Source organism: Scleropages formosus, chromosome 2 (genome assembly GCF_900964775.1).
Source record: "Scleropages formosus chromosome 2, fSclFor1.1, whole genome shotgun sequence".
Taxonomy (NCBI): domain Eukaryota; kingdom Metazoa; phylum Chordata; class Actinopteri; order Osteoglossiformes; family Osteoglossidae; genus Scleropages; species Scleropages formosus.
The window spans coordinates 25132334-25150306 of NC_041807.1; the positions used below are offsets into that span (position 1 = coordinate 25132334).

The 17973-nt window shown below is 43.6% G+C and overlaps 1 protein-coding gene across 4 annotated transcripts in view; it reads right to left on the reverse strand.

The window, feature by feature from the left end:
- The window catches only part of kcnb1 (potassium voltage-gated channel, Shab-related subfamily, member 1), a 42902-nt gene extending 27123 nt beyond the window's left edge, over window positions 1-15779 (reverse strand). The window contains exons 1-3 of one of the 4 annotated variants that reach the window (XM_018762885.2): window positions 15513-15779; window positions 12396-12623; window positions 10976-11659 (exon numbers count right to left, since the gene is read on the reverse strand). In XM_018762885.2, the coding sequence (XP_018618401.2) occupies window positions 10976-11530 (555 nt within the window). In that variant the 5' untranslated portion in view covers window positions 11531-11659; window positions 12396-12623; window positions 15513-15779. Of the gene's footprint in view, window positions 1-10975; window positions 11660-12395; window positions 12624-12898; window positions 12958-15051; window positions 15240-15512 lie in introns of those variants that run through there. The other 3 variants (XM_029249861.1, XM_029249859.1, XM_029249860.1) reach the window with 3 other exon arrangements.
- Window positions 15780-17973: the final 2194 nt, after the last annotated feature.

The following is a 17973-nucleotide window of genomic DNA, read 5'->3' on the forward strand; positions in this document are numbered from 1 at the left end:
ACAGCCCAGTGTAAATAAATTGAGGGACATATCTAATATTAATATTTTATTACCCGTGGTTTACCTGTCCTGGGTATGTCCCCTCCCCCTCCAGCCTTAGGCCCTGTGTTGCCAGGTTAGGCTCTGGCTCCCCGCGACCCCGAATGGGACAAGCGGTTCAGAAAATGTGTGTGTGTGTGTGTGTGTGTGTGTGTGTACCTGTGGTTTAGTAGTAAACATAACTTTGAAAAAAAGGAATTACAGACTTGCAGTTTAATTACATACGGTTCCAGTTATGTTCATAAACTAAGAAGCCAGGACTTGAACCTTGAGCCACTGATTTCTCGGTCACATTTTATCAACACCATGACATTACCCATCATACATCAGGTGAGAAAAAACTGTCAGAATTAGACACTCAGACAGCAACCCATTGTCCTGAAATGAATACAAGCTTTTATGTGGATAATTCAATAGACTATTATTACACACACACACACATTTTCAGAACCGCTCGTCCCTTACGGGGTCACGGGGAACCAGAGCCTACCCGGCAACACAGGGCGTAAGGCCGGAGGGGGAAGGGGACACACCCAGGACAGGACGCCAGTCCGTCACAAGGCACCCCAAGCGGGACTCGAACCCCAGACCCACCGGAGAGTAGGACTGCAGTCCAACCCACTGCGCCACCGCACCCCACTACTATTATTACATCCCTGAGAATGATGACAAAAATATCAGCTTTGTCCTATAACTTAGTTTTAAAGAAGGATAGACAGACTCAGAAGTGAACTGGAAAAGTACCCTCTCACATAGTTACCCGTAATCCACACACTCTCTGGTGTTACAGCTTGCACTGCTGCTCTGGTGGGTTTTTCTCTGTCTTTTTTGTTGCTGGGTTTCTGAGCCCTGAATCTGCCAGTAGATCTTACTGCCAGTGGGGACACGACAGCCCCCTGCTGATAGGGTGTCTCGACTCAGCCACTTGACCTGTCCGTTGTGCCCTTGAAAATGCCCTAATTCTGCATTCTCAAACCCATCACATAGTTAATTACGTTGCCCAAACCACATATATTACACGCCAACTGCATATCGGTGAAACAAGGCTGGTTACTGCAAATGACCCAGCATGACAAAGGCTAGATGTACACCACAAATCAGTGGAGAGGCATGCGAATGTTAGTCTCCGTGTGTATTTATAGCTACCCCTAGGGACAATGTGTCACAAGCCACAGACACTGAAGTGTCTCTCAGGTAGAGAAGCTTCCGGCATCACTCACACTGTCAGGGTGGAGACAGTCTTCTCCAAGGCATCCCCCTTAATTAGTGTGTGTGTGGCATACAGCGTAATATTCATCACCTCCTTCCTCCCACAGGGATATTACAGATCAATAAACCAGAAAATCCCAACGAGGAAAAACGCCAGATGAAAAGAGTGATGAATTTAGAATCACCCTGGAAAACAGTGCTTGTGTGATTGTCAGTTAGTGTACCACACTGAAGAAGGGCAGGGGAAAGGAGATTATTACCACAATGCAGGTACACGGTGAGTGAGTGACGCTTTTCAACACCGGAGTGTTTTTACAGTATTTGTCAGCAGAAAGCCAGATAGCATCATGATTGAGTGACATCACAATGATGGGCCAGGACAAGCTTGCTATACTGGTCTCTGCTGCAACAAGCGCGTGGGCAATCCAACAAACGTTCACAGGCCAAAGTCTCAGATTAGCTCATGTATATTTCTAGTAATACAGCCAGACACGGAAAGAGCTATTGGAATGGAATGAGCATATTACCTGTGCACTTCTATTACCTGTAGTGCTGTTCATCTGCAATGCTCATTCTTCTCGTCACCTCAGCATTCTCACCGCAGGCTGAACTGGTTTCTTACACTGACATTAAAACAGTGGGACCAAGAGGTAAGCATTTTGTCTCGGAATATGTCTTTGTACAACCAAAACTACCCATTCTATTACAGCGTAGATTTCATGTGCCATGGAACCTGTGCAAATGCAGGAACCTCATATTATTATTCAACACAGACCGCACCAATTCCAAGAAAGTCCCACAGTAGCTGGGAGTGGTGCTTGAACTAGCAATCTTGGGATAACAAATCTCTGTTCTTCACTCCTTCACCACCTGTTTCATGAAAAAAATAACATTGCTGTGATGGCAAATAACTATTTCACCAAGTTCCAGTCATGGTCTCTTAGAATTTGTTTAGAAAAACCACTGAGGACACTGATCTTTGCATTTTTATATCCAGAAAATCAGCAAATTGTCCAGTTGATTTATTTGACGCCCCACAAAACCACTACAAAGTCTTCACCAAGTCCATATAAATTAGAAGCGTCACATCACAGCTTATCTGAGAACATTACTGGCTGCTTCCACTCAGTCAGAAAAAAAAATATATCACCTAGCTTTGATTAAGCATTTAAAATGGGATTTTTCCAGGATTTTATATTCCTCATCAATTAGCTTTTAATTTGAAATCATTGTCATATGTGAACATTAATAATTCAGGTTTTGAAAGGAATGTTTCAGTTCTTCAGGTTAATGCAGCCTTGCAGCCACAGCACTCCACAGACCAATAAAAATTTGTCAATTGATTAGTTTATTATATACAATGTTTATTGGCTACCACATGTTAAGGTCACACAACTCCTCAGAAATGGTTCTGCATGTGAGTAAGGTTATGCAGGTGGCCTTATGCTATAATAAAAAATTAAACAGAGTGCATTCATTAGATATAATGTTCTTGGGAGTCTGGCTAAGGTCGCTTACAAGAGCATTGGGACACTTAATCGACAATACATCATGAAGTGCTGTCCCCCCAATTCTCTCTCCTTGAATAAGCATGCTGTAAATCTCCGCACAGAGACACCAAATTCCTACTGCAAGTAATGCTTGGCTTGTTTCTTGAGCAGCCCCTGCTCCCGAAGCAGTCTCTTGGTTTGGCGTCTGCCTTTGTGCTCAAACTCCAGTGCCAGTCAGTTTTGATGACTGGCTGATCAGCCTGTTACCAAAGCGCTAAAAGCATAGTTGGCGGCTGAGGCCCTTTGCAGTAATGGAATGAATTAACACCAGGTTCAACCTCGGCCACTGCTGCACCCAGACATTTGTGCTTCATACCACGCTTCAGGTCATGTTTCTGACCCTGTTTCAGACTCTGCTTCAACCAGCAGTTTCCTTAACATCCAACCACACCCTCTCCGACCTTGGGGTTTCACTACAGTAAAAATAATTATTTGTACCAAAAATTTTACATTAAAAGTCTGAATTAAATGTTTATTTTCTGTGAGCAGGTCAAATGTGTACAGTGCAGAGCCTTTCTTGTAGGTCTGAATAATGACAAATGGAACTGGTAAGCTGTGGATCATTCCTCACCTGATTTCTTACCTTGTAAATGAACAGTTTATCCACCACCAGAAGCCCAAGTATGTTGGCTTCCCCTCCCTCCCTGAAGTTGCAGAATTAATAATTGACCAGAGTCAAGTCCAATATCCTTCAACTGCATGCTACGGTCTCCAGTAACAAACATCATGTGGAATCAGCTCTCCCAGGAGTGCTTTCGGAGTTGTCCACCAGTTTTGAACAAGTTACAGAGAACAAATGAATAAGGTACTAAAACAATACTGGAATATCTGTGACAAAAACGAATATGGGAACAACTTGTAGCAAAACACACCTAAGTAGCTCTCAGTAGGTTCTTCTGCCCAAACATTCAATTCTGTGTGGAGGTCCACATGATTACAACAGGTTAAAGCTTCTCACCAGACCCAAAATCTTATTTCTAGGAGAATATATCTAGGTACTAAATTTCTGGTGTGTCTCACATTCCCGCCACCAGTCCTTCTGTATGATTGGTCCAAAACCAATTGCAAATGAAGCTTTTGGCTCAGTTGTCTTTCCAAGAATGTCAAAAGATGAAACTTTTAATGTCTCATTTCCTGCACCGTTCATTACGATCTTAGTTGATGTGGTGCTTTATTTAAGCGTGCGCATACAGCGGGATTGCCTCATATCCTTGCACTTGCCAACAATGGTACATTAAGATTAGGAAGACTTTTCCGCATAATAATAATGGGGAGAGAGCCCTGATGGAAAACAAGATTTATATTATGCAACTCATATTTGCACTCACATTAACTGACACCTACATGCAACATGATAATTTCAGATTAATTTTAAACTGTTAAGAAAATGTTATATAATTAGGTCAGTCAAGTTAACTGACAGTCTGCAGACCAGTGGAATAAAACATTTGCTAACACGGGTACATCACAACTATCGACGGTGCCGAAAAGCTTGCATTCATCAAAGCAGAGAAAAAAGGAACTGTACTAAAAAAGTAATTTAGACTTTTCTGACTGTCCCCTGTGGCGTATGCACATACTTAACAAAGTAAAAGTGAGGATTTCTGTCTTTTTGCACAAAAATGAGCTATTTATAACTTGATTGATTTAGTTCAATTGTAATGTATTCATTAGTTGCAGAGATTGTGCCTCAGTAAAGTTCCTACTTATTCCCCTAGTCTTAAGAAGCAACACTGAGATAGCCCATTGATAAATCATTGATGATTAACCTATGCAAAGTACATTGATCAATGATGAATGTTTTTCATGGATTTCACTGAAGCTTTCAATATGGGCTGCAGCGTAAACAAACAGAGATCCCTTCCCCACGGAATACAGAATGGTAAATACACACAAATCACCACACAGAATACTCATTTCAATATTCTTATTAAAAGATAAATTGTGCTTCATTTGTACCACCAGATTAGGAAACCGTTTCCCCAAAAGGCCATGGGAGGAAATCTTGTTAGGGAAGCAGCAACAATGAATACAATATACATGTCATATAGGTAGTACATAAATAGTGCATTCATAAAAAGATCACATTATTAAGCTTATATGAGTTGGTATGCTGAAAAATGACTTCATCATTGACAAGTTTGATTCATAATGCTTGGTTCATTATTCTCAATATAATAGAATACTGACGGAAAGCAGAGAGAACTAACATCAGGTGAGTGTTCAGTGATCATTTTTTCAACTGAATCTATATCCATGCTGTTTCTGACCCATTATTGATTGATAACTATCAATAAATCAATCATGTGGGTTTTCCTCATGACAAAAGAGTCCTGTGCTGTCAGTGTCTAAAGTGGATAAAGGACGCAGTCATGGATAATATCAGGTTGCTTATCCAAACCCAGATTTTTCCTGCTTTATGCCATTCATGGTAGAGTCTTAAAGGCAGTTATCAGAACTTCAGCTTATCGACAAAACTCAAGTATACCTACAACAAGCTGCAAGTCAGTGACAATGGCAGCACTGACAAAAAGAAAAAGTGCAGGGAAATGAAATTGCTTAAGTCAAAGCAGAACACTATAAAATAAATTAGGGAAAGCAAAGAAGAGTTGAAGTCAGTGAAGCAGGAAGTGTGATAAACCATGTCAATGTTAACCAAGTTTGCTGTACTGTAAGGAAGACCCAAAATCCACCTGTCTGTTTTCCAAAAGTCTCCTTTCAAATGTCAGCTGGGAGACTTCTCAACCAAATCCACAAAGCAAACTAGGAATTGTATCATGAATTTATATTCAAAGAGCACTTTTTCTCTCAAGTAAAAGAACTGGTTTGTCAATTATTTAGAGAAATACAGTATTTCCAAAATGAACATAATGGGGGGGAAAATCAACAAAAATAAAAGTGAACATACGCAAGAGTTGGACTTGCTTTGGCAAAGAGACTACCTACAAAGCACACCTGCCTGCTTCCACAAATATATAATGCATATCTGTCCTTTTTAAAAAGTAAAGGCCTTTTCACTTGCGAAAACTGGCCATGCACAACATTACATTTTGCCCATGAAAGTGCCCTGCTGTCGCATGTAAAACAAGCTCCTTTTACAAAGTTATCTTCATTCACCAAGCTTCCCACATCTCAGATGCCTCAAATGTCTACATTGCTGTTTTGTGTTTACACGGACCTGCTGGTGAGGATTGATCTGTTCTTCTGAGCACGCCTGATGCAGGGAAACTGTGTAGAGCTCTCACACGCAGTCACCCACAGAATTTAGTTATACCTAACGAATTATGTCTTGTGGGTGTGATGCTGCTCCTGGAGAAAGAAAAGCTGGCCACCTAGGCTTAAGATACACTTGTAACTTTAGGGTATACAGTACACTTCATGTGTGAGCCTCAACCTCTCAAAAAACCTTATAAAGTATTATCCTCACCAGGCCTGCTTGAACATTACACCCACTGTTACAAGCCCCTTCAGTGACCATGTGTTCCAAAAAAAAAACATTTTCCAAATTTTTCTCTTCTTAAGTGGCTTTCATAAGAAATTCTTAAGTTAGCGCAATATACGAATGACATTCCATACGTACACTCTTGACTAGGTCTGTGTAGATTTGTTATTTTTTTCCGAATTAACATTTAACATATGGTTTGATTTCAGCTGACAATTGGTCTGTGTGTTATTCTTGTTATGAATCTGAATATAACAGGTATAATTTGTCATCTGAAATCAAAGCAAAGAGGTGTTTAATTGAGATTTGCTTCCTCATGCCTAATTTACAATACGAAGTGGCAGGATGGTAATTACTACTGCTCAACTGGCAAAACAGAGTAAAAGTGTGGGCCACCGACAGCAAGCATGGTTACACAGAGAAAAAGGTAAACTGTTCAATGTTTATCTCAGCAGTTACATCTTTCTGCCTGGTAGTATACATACACACACTGCCTGAAACCACTTGTCCCAGGCAGGGTCACAGCAAGCCAGAGCCTAACCCAGCAATATAGGGTATAAGGCTGGAGAGGGAGGGGACACAAGTCCATCACAAGGCACCCCAAGCAAGACTTGAACCCCAGACCGACTAGAAAGCAGGTCCTGGACAAACCCGCTGTGCCACCGCACCCCCTGCCTGGTATTAATGGGAAGTTATTCTTTTCTTCAGTCTGTGTACTTTACAAATGTTAAAAGCTGCATGTAAAGTGTGCTCAGAAAACACTCTAAATGAACCACTCACAAAGTGTTTCCGAAACTCATCCAGATACTTTAAAATACGACAAGTATCTTCGTAAAGAGCGGGGCCACTTGTCCAATACCCACAACACAATGGACCACTAGCGTCTGCATGCAAAGGAAGTGCGCTTTCAACCTTAGCTGTAGAGCCATTGACCTCTCTGCCATCAGGCTAAATGCAACACAAATAAATTATTTCATTTCGCTCTTTTATTGCATGTCATACCAGCTGTCCCTGCGTACAAACACCAGATGCACACTGACCAGTGCAGTGCGGGATATAGACAAGGACACGACATGTCACTACGATGCGTTACACAGAGCTATTAATCCCAATTGCTGAAATAAAAATCCACGAGAAACGACCCAGCTAATCATATAAACACTTTACAGATGTTATTCTGCTGCTACAGTAAGGTTGGTTCCTGCAAACCTTGGCCACATGCTGTTATGCATCTTTTCTAAAGAGTTTTGCACCTGGAAGCTTTTTCAGATATTGAACAATGCCTCTAAATACAGTGAGGAAAAAAGGAAAAAAAGACAAAAAATAATTATGAAAACCCCTACGCTGAGGTGATGCAAGCAGCAGACTACACATGCCTGTGGGCAGTTACACGTTTACTGGGTAATGTTATACACCAACATTTGATTAAAGGAGCACAGGGCAGGAACTGTGGCTCTTGGAATATGCACTTGCCTGTGGATAATATTTATTATGTCATATTGTCTGAGAGAATGGAAAACCAACATGAAGGCTGCAGTGATGTTGCGCACATTTATCACTGTCACAGGTGATCTGATGCTCTGTGAAACCACAGCGGCAGAAAAATACAGTATCGCCGGTTGCGGTAAATCTCGTTCAAAACAGTCTCTGTTCTGTACAGGACCTCCACAGCCTCAGTAATATATTCCGCCCAATGTGCTGGCATATAGTTTTACATCCTACTTTTAAGTTAATTGCATATTGATATATGTTCTACAGTTGTGCAAATGCTGCTAAATGTTGAAAATCAACTTGGCAACGTGAAATGTTGACAGATGAAGCAAGCAAGCACTTTGATGACAATGGTGAAGTGAAATTATTTCAGACAAAATTATCTTGAATATCATGAACAGTACATGTCAAAGCCATCAGTTTAGAAACTACACCTTTCAGAGAATCAAGGAAACAGAATTTGAAACAATTATATTGTAAATGCAGTCTAGTGAAGCACCGGGGGGACAAAGGATTCCTAAAAACGAGACTGACGCACCAAGCCATGTGTTTACTATTGCAATATTTAATCAGCATAAAACACCATGTTCAGATTTCTCATATATAGTGCAGCCAAATCACCGGACAGCTTTATTCTAGTCCTTGTTGTTGTTGCAAAATCAAACAGATCTAAGTTTATATCCACAAAACTTTTTTGACAGGATGCCAATTTCATAAATTTAAATGGCCCACCATGCCATATTTTTGTGCAACTTATAGATGACATGAACAGACTTAGTTCCCAGTGCCTTCCACTATCACAGCTGCAGCTGCACTTGCTGATCGTGCTGTGGAGTACTTGTTCCTTTAAGACAAAATGCTGCAGTCTACAAACTTTATTGAACAAACAAGAAAAAAATAATAAAGTTAAATTATTCAATATCAAAAGCCGCCAAGTTAAAAAAAAAAAAAAAAAAAAAAAAAAACCTTTCCGAAAGCCTTAAAAAAATTACAGCCACAAACAATGTCTACAACCGCTTGTCCCAAGCAGGGTCACAACAAACCAGAGCCTAACCCGACAACACAGGGCGCAGGGCTGAAGGGAGAGGGGACACACCCTGGACAGGACGCCAGTCCACCACAAGGCACCCCAAGCGGGACTCAAAGCAACTTATTTACCCATTTATACAGCTGAGTAATTTTTAATGGAGTAACTCAGAGTAAGTAACTTGCTCAAGGATGCTGTAGCTGGAGGTGGGATTCAAACCTACAACCTTGGGGTCCAAAGGCAATACAGGCAACTCCCAGGTTATGAATGTCTGACTTACGTACAACCTGTAGCTACAAACCATCCCCATAAAGCCTATTACGTTAAAAATTTGAGTTACGTACAATGGTTCATAATAAGAAACGGGCGCTACTTTGCAATCCGCATCAAAGCATTGCGCGTCTACAACGATTTGTCGGCTCGTGGGCGCATGGGCCTGAGGTAAGACAAAGACTTTGTTCTTTTCAGCCAGACCATGTTGCTGTTAACAGTGTCTCGTGTGTTACTGTATTTGGCTTTAATTATTTTTGTTTTTACCCTCGTAACCATAGCACCAAAGACTAAATGTGATGCAAGTGATGGTGACGCATCAAAGAAAAGGAAAACAATCACGATTGAAACGAAAGTGGAAATAATAAAGTGATTGGAAAAAGGGAAGGCGGTGCGGTGGAGCAGCAGGTTGGACTGGCTCCTGCTCTTAGGCAGGTCTGGGGTTCGAGTCCTGCTTGGGGTGCCTTGTGATGGACTGGCATCCCATCCTGGGTGTCTCCCCTCCCCCTTCAGCCTTTTGCCCTGTGTTGCCAGGTTAGGCTCCGGCTCTCCACGACCCCATATGGGACAAGCAGTTTCAGATGATGTGTGTGTGTGTGTGTGTGTGTGTGTGTGTGTGTGTGGAAAAAGGTGAAATGCCAACAAACATTGGAAAAGCTTAGGCTACAGTTGGTCAAGAATCGGGACAATTTTAAAGGATAAAGCAAAAATAATGGAGCATGTAAAAGGCTCTGTCCTAATGTCTCTCTCTCTCTATCATAAAAACTATAGTAACATTTATTATTATTATTATTATTATAACTGTATTATGTTAAAGATGTTTTAGTGTATCTGGAAGTGTTTCTTTAATGTTTTTATGCACTGAAATGTACACGATATACAGTATATTAAGACAAATATCTGACTAATTGATGTTAGATACAAACCGTACCCAACTATTCTGACTTGCGTACAAATTTGACTTAGAGACAGACTTAGGAACGGAACTCGTTCGTAATCTGGGGACTGCCTGTAGATCTAATCACTACGCTACCAGCTGGTCTTTAAATATTGTAACGTGTTCAACTAAAGTGTTTTAATAGCTAAATGATTTAAAGAATCCGAGTATTTTCAACTGAATTTTTTTTTAGATACTCTTTTACATTCATGCTTCCATAAAGCCTCCAGGGCAGAAGATGTGTGGAGACAAACATTAAACGTGTGAAGACTCGGACAGGATAGTGGGCTATTGAAGAAAACTTCACCAACATGCCCACATATGAGTTTTCCAGTACTGGCTTTAAATGTGTACATGATGTACAAATTTAAAATATGAGTTTGACAATAGCGTGAAATCAGAAACCAAGGGCAACACCTATGCTTTGACCTACTAATCAGAATGCTAAACTAACATCCACATTACAGAACTACCTCAAAGTGTGCTCGTTTGGCAGTCATTCATTAGACATGACATGCTCTCTCAAAAATGTCGAGAGACAATTCCAATACTTAGCAATATCTTTCTTTTAGTTTTCTGACGACGTGTTACCTTCAGCTGAAAGACCTTTCTGTATTTGAGTCCATTCATAGCAGTATGTACACATCTTAATAAGCAGTACATACGCTAAAAATATATACCAATCCCACATAAATGAAAAAGTAACTTCCTACTAGGCAAACAGTATAATACTGGCAACACTCAAGACACCAGCCTTTGTCATGATAAGACTCTACTTCACAGTACATTTCTGGATCAATTTTACTTCCTATCAGCCTCATTCGAAAAAACATACCACAATTACCCCTTTAAATACAGACCACTGAGCAGCACGTTGTTTCCCTTTCAGCAACTGTTAAAGTAAGTTAACAGTGACTGCGTGAAGGGCTGTGTTGACAGTAGGTCCACAGTGAGGTCCACCTGGCCCGGCAGGGGGGGGTCACTCTGGGACACTGGGTGTGGACACTCACCTTGGCAGCCACAGAGGAGCTGGGCTTCTCTAGAAGATCCCACAGTTTCTTCCGCTTCTCGGCACAGCAAGTGTTGTCAAACTCCTCTCCCTCCCTCTCCTTCAGGTTGTCCGCCTCCCGCTTGAGCTCCTCGTTCATCTGCTCCTTCTTCTGGTGGTAGCGCGCCTGGCAGCACGACTCCAGGTAGATCTCGTCGATGCCCCAGTAGTCGAGCTCCTGGCTGAAGGAGAGCGCGCACATCTCCTCCATCATGTGCAGCTTTCCCGTGCGGTAGAAGTTCAGGATGGAGGTGAAGGCCCCTGGGTGCCTGTCGAAGAAGTACTCGTTATCCTCCAGGTTGTAGTCGTCGCAGATCTCCATGAGGGCGCTGTGGGTGTTGCAGTCCCTCAGCCTGCCGAGCCGCGTGCGCGGCAGCCTGTCCAGCGTCCTCCACAGGACCTCGTGTGGAAGACCCCCCACATTGAGCCTCACCCGGCGGCAGCAGGACTTGCTGCGAATGATCTCCACCGGCTCGGGGGGCAGCGAGGACGTGGAGCGCGAGCCCGACTTGTTCATCCCCACGGAGCGGTGATCCCTGCGAGACACTGCGAGGCCGGAGTTCCGCCGAGTTCCGTCAGTCCTGCGGTGGGCGACTGTCCCAGGAATCAGCCTCTACATTTGGGGATGATCTCCTTCATGTTGAGGCTACGACGGGGGGAATGCAAATGGGAGAATTAGGGGGGCATTTTTGACATCATGGAGGCAAACCCTGGCGAGTCACAGAACCGAGAAAAGAGCGTTTCTTTTGCAGTGTCACGTGGGTCCTCCGCTGATCGGAGCAGCAAAGAGGCGATTTAATCTGAAAGACGCCGGGCGGCTTTCCTCGGAGCCGGCGGTGGGAGCGCAGAGGAGCGCGAGGAGCGCAGAGGAGCGCGAGAAGCGCTCTCCAGCCGCGCGGTGCTGAAAGCGCAGCGCTCCCCGCCCACCCGCCTCGAGACAGTGACAGTCGCACTCACAGGCCGTTCGAAAGAATGCCCACCTTTCATTCTTTCCTTTTGCCCGACATTATCGACTTTAAGCTCTCTGCGAATGGGGCGAAGTTTATGATCCCATTGTGCACGGTGAGCGTGTCGCCGTTTGCCATTTTAAGGACTGTTCGGAGTGGCAAACCATAAAGGGGATAACAGCTCAAACTAACGAAGATAAAATGGCTTCATAATCCAAACAACAGCGAGTTTTCCCCGTGAACGGCGGGGCGGGGGATTTTATATTTATAGCTTCATTCATGCTTCTGTCTTAATTGCTTGTCGTGTCAAGCTGTCGACGCGCGCCATGATGATAAGCGCACAAATGGGATCAAATATGAATGAATGAATGAATTAATGAATGAACGAATGAATTGTTGCCGACACTAATCTACTGTATTTCTACACATACACACCATTCATTCTAATCTGCTGACTTTTCCTGCCAGAAACGGAAGGTGAGAATGATCGTGGAAAGAAAGGGCGTGAATCAGTTGCTGATCGAACGTGGAAACGTCACGAGCGAACGCTGAGGTCAGAGAGAGAAGCGGCAGTCAGTCGGTCTTCGCCTTATTATTGCCACTCGGACCAGTGGCCGTTTCCGCGGGGCAACATCAACGCATCCTCAGCCTCCTCCTTGAGACCTGTATCCAGAATAATAAAAGCAATATCCAGAAATAAATGTCAAATAAAGCTTAAAGGCAGAAGATTGAATCACACAAGTAACTGAAACAATTCAGGCATTAACTGATACTTGTACTTGTAGTGCCGGTCAATGTGTGGTATTTGTGAGACAGACCCGCCTATCAGTGAAGTGCTGGATATCGGACCTAATATTAATGTATCCATCCTCAGTGATATGATAGTGATCTACTGGCACATCGCTTCCATTGAGTTATTCTTCCATCTTCCCACTTACCTTTAATTGGGAAAAAAAAGAAATAACGAAAGTAGCCAAATCTAAGCAATGGGTTCAGCGTTCATTTCCAGCAGTGGAATCTCTCCCGCTCACTCTCGTTTTTCACTGTTGCGTTAAGAAAGTCTCCGCTGTGTATCTGCAAATCGGACGGAAATATTCCCAGAATGATAACGTATGGAATTTCTGGAATAAACTGCTGTGAGTCAACGTCTGGAGGAATTCGGGGAGCGCGCATTTGGTCCTTGCCGCTCAAAGAGAAAAAGAACAATTCTGCGCGGACACCGTTATGCTCAAGTATCCATATAATAGAGCGGTGAAGCAGAACGTGTTTAAATATCGAGTTTCAGAATTAAAGACCCACAATATTTAACGACTGAGTTATCACTGCAGTGAGGGAGCGCGGTGGGGCAGCGGGCTTGACCGGGTCCTGCTCTCTGGTGGGTCTGGGGTTCGAGTCCTGCTTGGGGTGCCTTGCGATAGACTGGCGTCCCGCCCTGGGTGTGTCCCCTCCCCCTCTTGCCTTGCATCCTGTGTTGCCGGGCTAGGCTCCGGTTTGCTGCGACCCCACTCGGGACAAGCGGTTTCATACTGTGTGTGTGTTGTCACTGCATGATTGCTCACTCTTCAATGTTTTGAGGGAACTTGAATGCAATGTCTGCAAAGGCCGGTCTTGTCACTGCTGCTCACCCCATCATGGCAGCGCAGTATGAGTATGGGAACAACTCAGTCTCGGGGTGCTACTCCATGTAATCACCCAGTTTATATGTTTTTCTCGTTTTCGTTCTATAAAAATAACCGATTTTTTTAAAAAGAAAAACTTCTTTACAGAGATAGTGTTTCTCATTTTAACCTGGCAGTCAGACTCAACGATTTTAGACAGATGAATTTATTTTGTGCACCTTTTATGTTTGGTGCAGCTCCTATGTCCTGTGGTTTTTCACAGTGTATCAACATTTCATCATCAGTATGACAGCCTCTACAGGGATCAAATATATTATGTGGTTTACAAAATAAACAACAGGGGCATTTTTTTAAATTGACAATTTGTTAAAACATTTTTATATATATAAGTAAAGTAGCAGAATGTATTTCTATATTCTATAATTACCATAAAATATTACTGTCAACACAGTCACTGTCAATAACTGCTTTTGCCACTGCAAGGTTACAGTAGTCTAAAGCCTATCCTGAAAGCATAGAGGGCAAGGTTAGGCAGGGGGACCAGCCCACAGCACAGCCCCCCCCCCCCCCCCACACACACACACACACACACACAAAAAGAGTACGGGCAATTTAGACACCAATCTACCTGAAAGGTATGTCTTTGGACTGTGGGAGGAAACTGGAGCGCCCAGCCTGCACAAGCACAGAGGAAACATGCAAACTCTACAAACACTGAGTGGAATCAAAACATGTCCAGTCTCACAATCTATGTGTTCTGAGGCATCTGCACTACCTGCTGTAGCACCATGTCCCCCCCCTCCAGTGAGTAATAATAAAAATTTAGACAAGGCCTTAACCTGGACTTACATTAGCTGCTACAGCAATAAAACATTGCATTACAGCAAACAATTTTGACACACATCATAGTATTTTTAAAGTTAACGCCAGCTTTAACTGTGCATATACATGGAATTTAAAAGAAATTTTACACAAATGAAAGTATTGTACTTCAGCCATACACTTCTGTAAAAGACAGATCCGTTGTAGCATCTAGCGGACCTTGAACCCGTACCAGGTGCAAAAGAGCTTCGCAACATCATCAATTACATACTTATATCTTTTCTTGTTGGACTGGGTTAAGGAACACCTGTTCTCATACAAGTCTCCGGAAAGACTGGTGTTCTTTTACGTCTGGCCAACAGTTGTTTGCTTTTTTAAACATATGCTGGTGTGCAGTGCAGACTGACAAATGTAATTAATATATTTATTGTTGCATTGTCCAACGTGGTGTCAAAAGTCATGTTTTGAAGCGCTTTTGATTTTTTTTTTTAAAACACATCCCCAATACTAGTCACACTTGAACTACAGCTGCAGCACTTTCCACAACACAGAATCACACGGGTTCCATACTGCTCTGTATGTTTGACACTTAACCTAAGAATCAAGTTCCCAGATGGTGTTGAGTGTCATAAAAACAGAAAGATAACAACCTGAAAGGCAGAGTGGAAGGAAGGAACGCAGAGAAATGGCACCGGGAGATGTTCATGAGCGCAGATCCACCAAGCAGGACTGGCGCTGGGTCACTGGTGAATGACTGCAACGATCCCATCCGAGGAGCTGTCAGTGTCACCGCTGTGGTGAGAAAACTTGTGCACGCGCACCGTAGCGCAGCGCAGCGCAAAGCCGCGCGACAACAGACGGCGCGACCGCGCGAGCCACGAAAAGCCGTCGTCGCGAGGCCTTTCCCCCAGTGCCTCTTCATTCAGGCACTGCCCGCCGCCCCACAGTCATTGGTCGCCGTGGGATGCGAGTGTTAAGTAATAAGTCCATCACCATAATGCTCAGTATTAGGATCGATACCAAGCACCAATCGCTGCCCACACAACGGTCGGTGGAAAATGAGGCGTAAATGAACGATCGATCATCATGTGTATGGTGGGGAGAGACGTACCTTCCTGTTGCTCAGGCTCCTCCGAGGATGTGGATGTGAGAGCGGCTCGGATGGAGATAAAATGGAGAAACGTCACAGGTTCATCACTTCATGCGCGGCGGCGCGCCTTCGCATCGCAGCCCCGCGCGCGGCCCACGGGCCGTCCGTCACAGCGAGCCGTGCGTCCGGCAGGTCCCTGTCCGAGCTGTCCGTGTCGATGGAGGCGATCAACAAGTACGCGGAGAAGGCGCTCCCGCAGCCGGTCCTGCGTGGCTCTGCGTGCGTGGCTCTGCGTGAAGGGCGACGCGGCGGCGGCTCTTTCTGCGGGGCGGCGATTCGCTGCAGCTCCGCCGACAAACACAGCGCCTTAACCCTGACGCTGCCTGCACTGCACTGGGACTTTTCCACACACACACACACACACACACACACACACAAAACTGAGCCTCCAGGGAAGAAAACATTGACGCAACGCCCGTATTGATATTTTTCTTTAACTTTATTTATCTGGCACGTTGTTACATAATTGACTTTACTGTGATTTTCCCATTTGTACAGCTAGGTATTCTAACTGCATCACACACACACACACACACACACATTTTCAGAATCGCTTGTCCCAGATGGGGTCGCAGGGAACCGGAGCCTACCCGGCAACACAGGGCAGAAGGCCAGAGGGGACACACACAGGACGGGACACCAGTCCATCGCAAGGCACCCCAAGCAGCACTTGAACCTCAGACCCACTGGAGAGCAGGACTGTGGTCCAACCCACTGCGCCACCGCACCCCCATCTAACTGCATCAATTCAGGGTAAATATACCTTGATCACTGGTACTACTGTATCACTGGAGTGGGATTCAAACTCGAAACATCAAAAGAGAAAGGCACTGGCCCTAAGTAACAGGGCACCTGGTGTGCACAGGCCAGGTTCATTTCGATGCCTTGTGCCCCCCCCAGCTAGAAGACAAATATTATGGATTGATGTTACATGGTCAACAGTTTTCTTTAGCTCTGGAAGATGTAAATGTAAGATGGTGCCAGCCGGGGTGGTGCATTTGTGAGGAAACACCAATGTGTCTGAGCCACTAGGTGGCATAGTAGTTAGAGCTAATGTCTGGAAATCTGCAGTCTGGGGACTGAAGAGAGCTCCTGCTGCAGAACACGGTTAAGGCACCTACCCCAAACTGATACAATGAGAAACGGGCAAATCATTGCAAAGCTGATTAACATGAGTCGCATCGGACAACTCTGTCAGGGAATAAAGAATAATCATAATTCTGTAATCCGGTGTCTCCTTGTGCGGCATCCTATCACTGTGCCCTGACTCTCCAGTAACTTTGCACCACACACTAATTTAACCATCACACTTTAATAGTACTTAAAATGCTCCAAATGTGCATTTTAATTGCATTAATTTTGTAACTCTTAAATAACTGGAGAAGAGGTGTAAAAATTGCATAACAGTTTGAAAGTATGCATTCGTTTCCATTGTTCACACATTGCGGAGGATTTACACTTAGACTATTATGTGAAGTTCAGAAGAGAGTTCATTACTCACTGTTTTATTTTTGTGCTCGCTGGCCTGCTTTCACACCACCGTAGCGGCTCTCTTTGCACAGTTCGTGTCTAAGTCAGGTCAGTTGTTTGTGACTAATATAAAACGTGCTCTTAACATAACATAGCTTTCCCAGGGACTGGTTGAGATGGATCTGAATAATGTCATGCACATGGCATTGTGATGCTGCCTTTACTCATGTTTGGTGCTATTTTCAAACAGGGCATAAAATGCAATATTAATGGGTGACTGCTGGCCCTTATATGCAGCAACACACAACAGTAACATTTCTAGATGAAGGAGGTAGTGACGACCTTCCTACTTCATTAAGACGACGCTTTTGCCTAAAGTAACGAATTTAGAGTTACTCACAGCCACGCAGCAGGCAATTTTGTCAGTATAACCCCCAATAATCTGACATTTGCACATCCAGCTCTGATGGGAGATTCAGCTTGATTCACTTACCTTCCTGACATCACACAAATGATTTCTTGTTAGTATTTTGCGCTTGCTTGGTTTGTCGTAGCCTTCGTCGAGTCGTGCTCCATCCAGACCATTAAACTATAATTGCAAGCGTCTACATCTTTTCCCCCACGAAAAAGTATCATTTTTGTCAAAGTCTTTATTCTGCCTTTCATAAAATACAAAAACACTAAGGTGAGTGCTAATTTATAAAGATGGTTTGTCAAAGAAATCTACTACAGATTAATAGCTATGAAAATAATCCTCTGCTATTTATGACTGTTTAAATACTGAGACTTTTGCAGAAGCTTATTTAAAAAAGAATACATCAGACAGTAACTCATGTAATCTTAAACCATGTTCTTGATGTGCAAACTAAGTACAGAGAGAAGCAACACCTGGGCCTGGCTTTGCATCACTAGCAGAGTAACTACTCAGTCCAACAATACCATTTGTCTTATT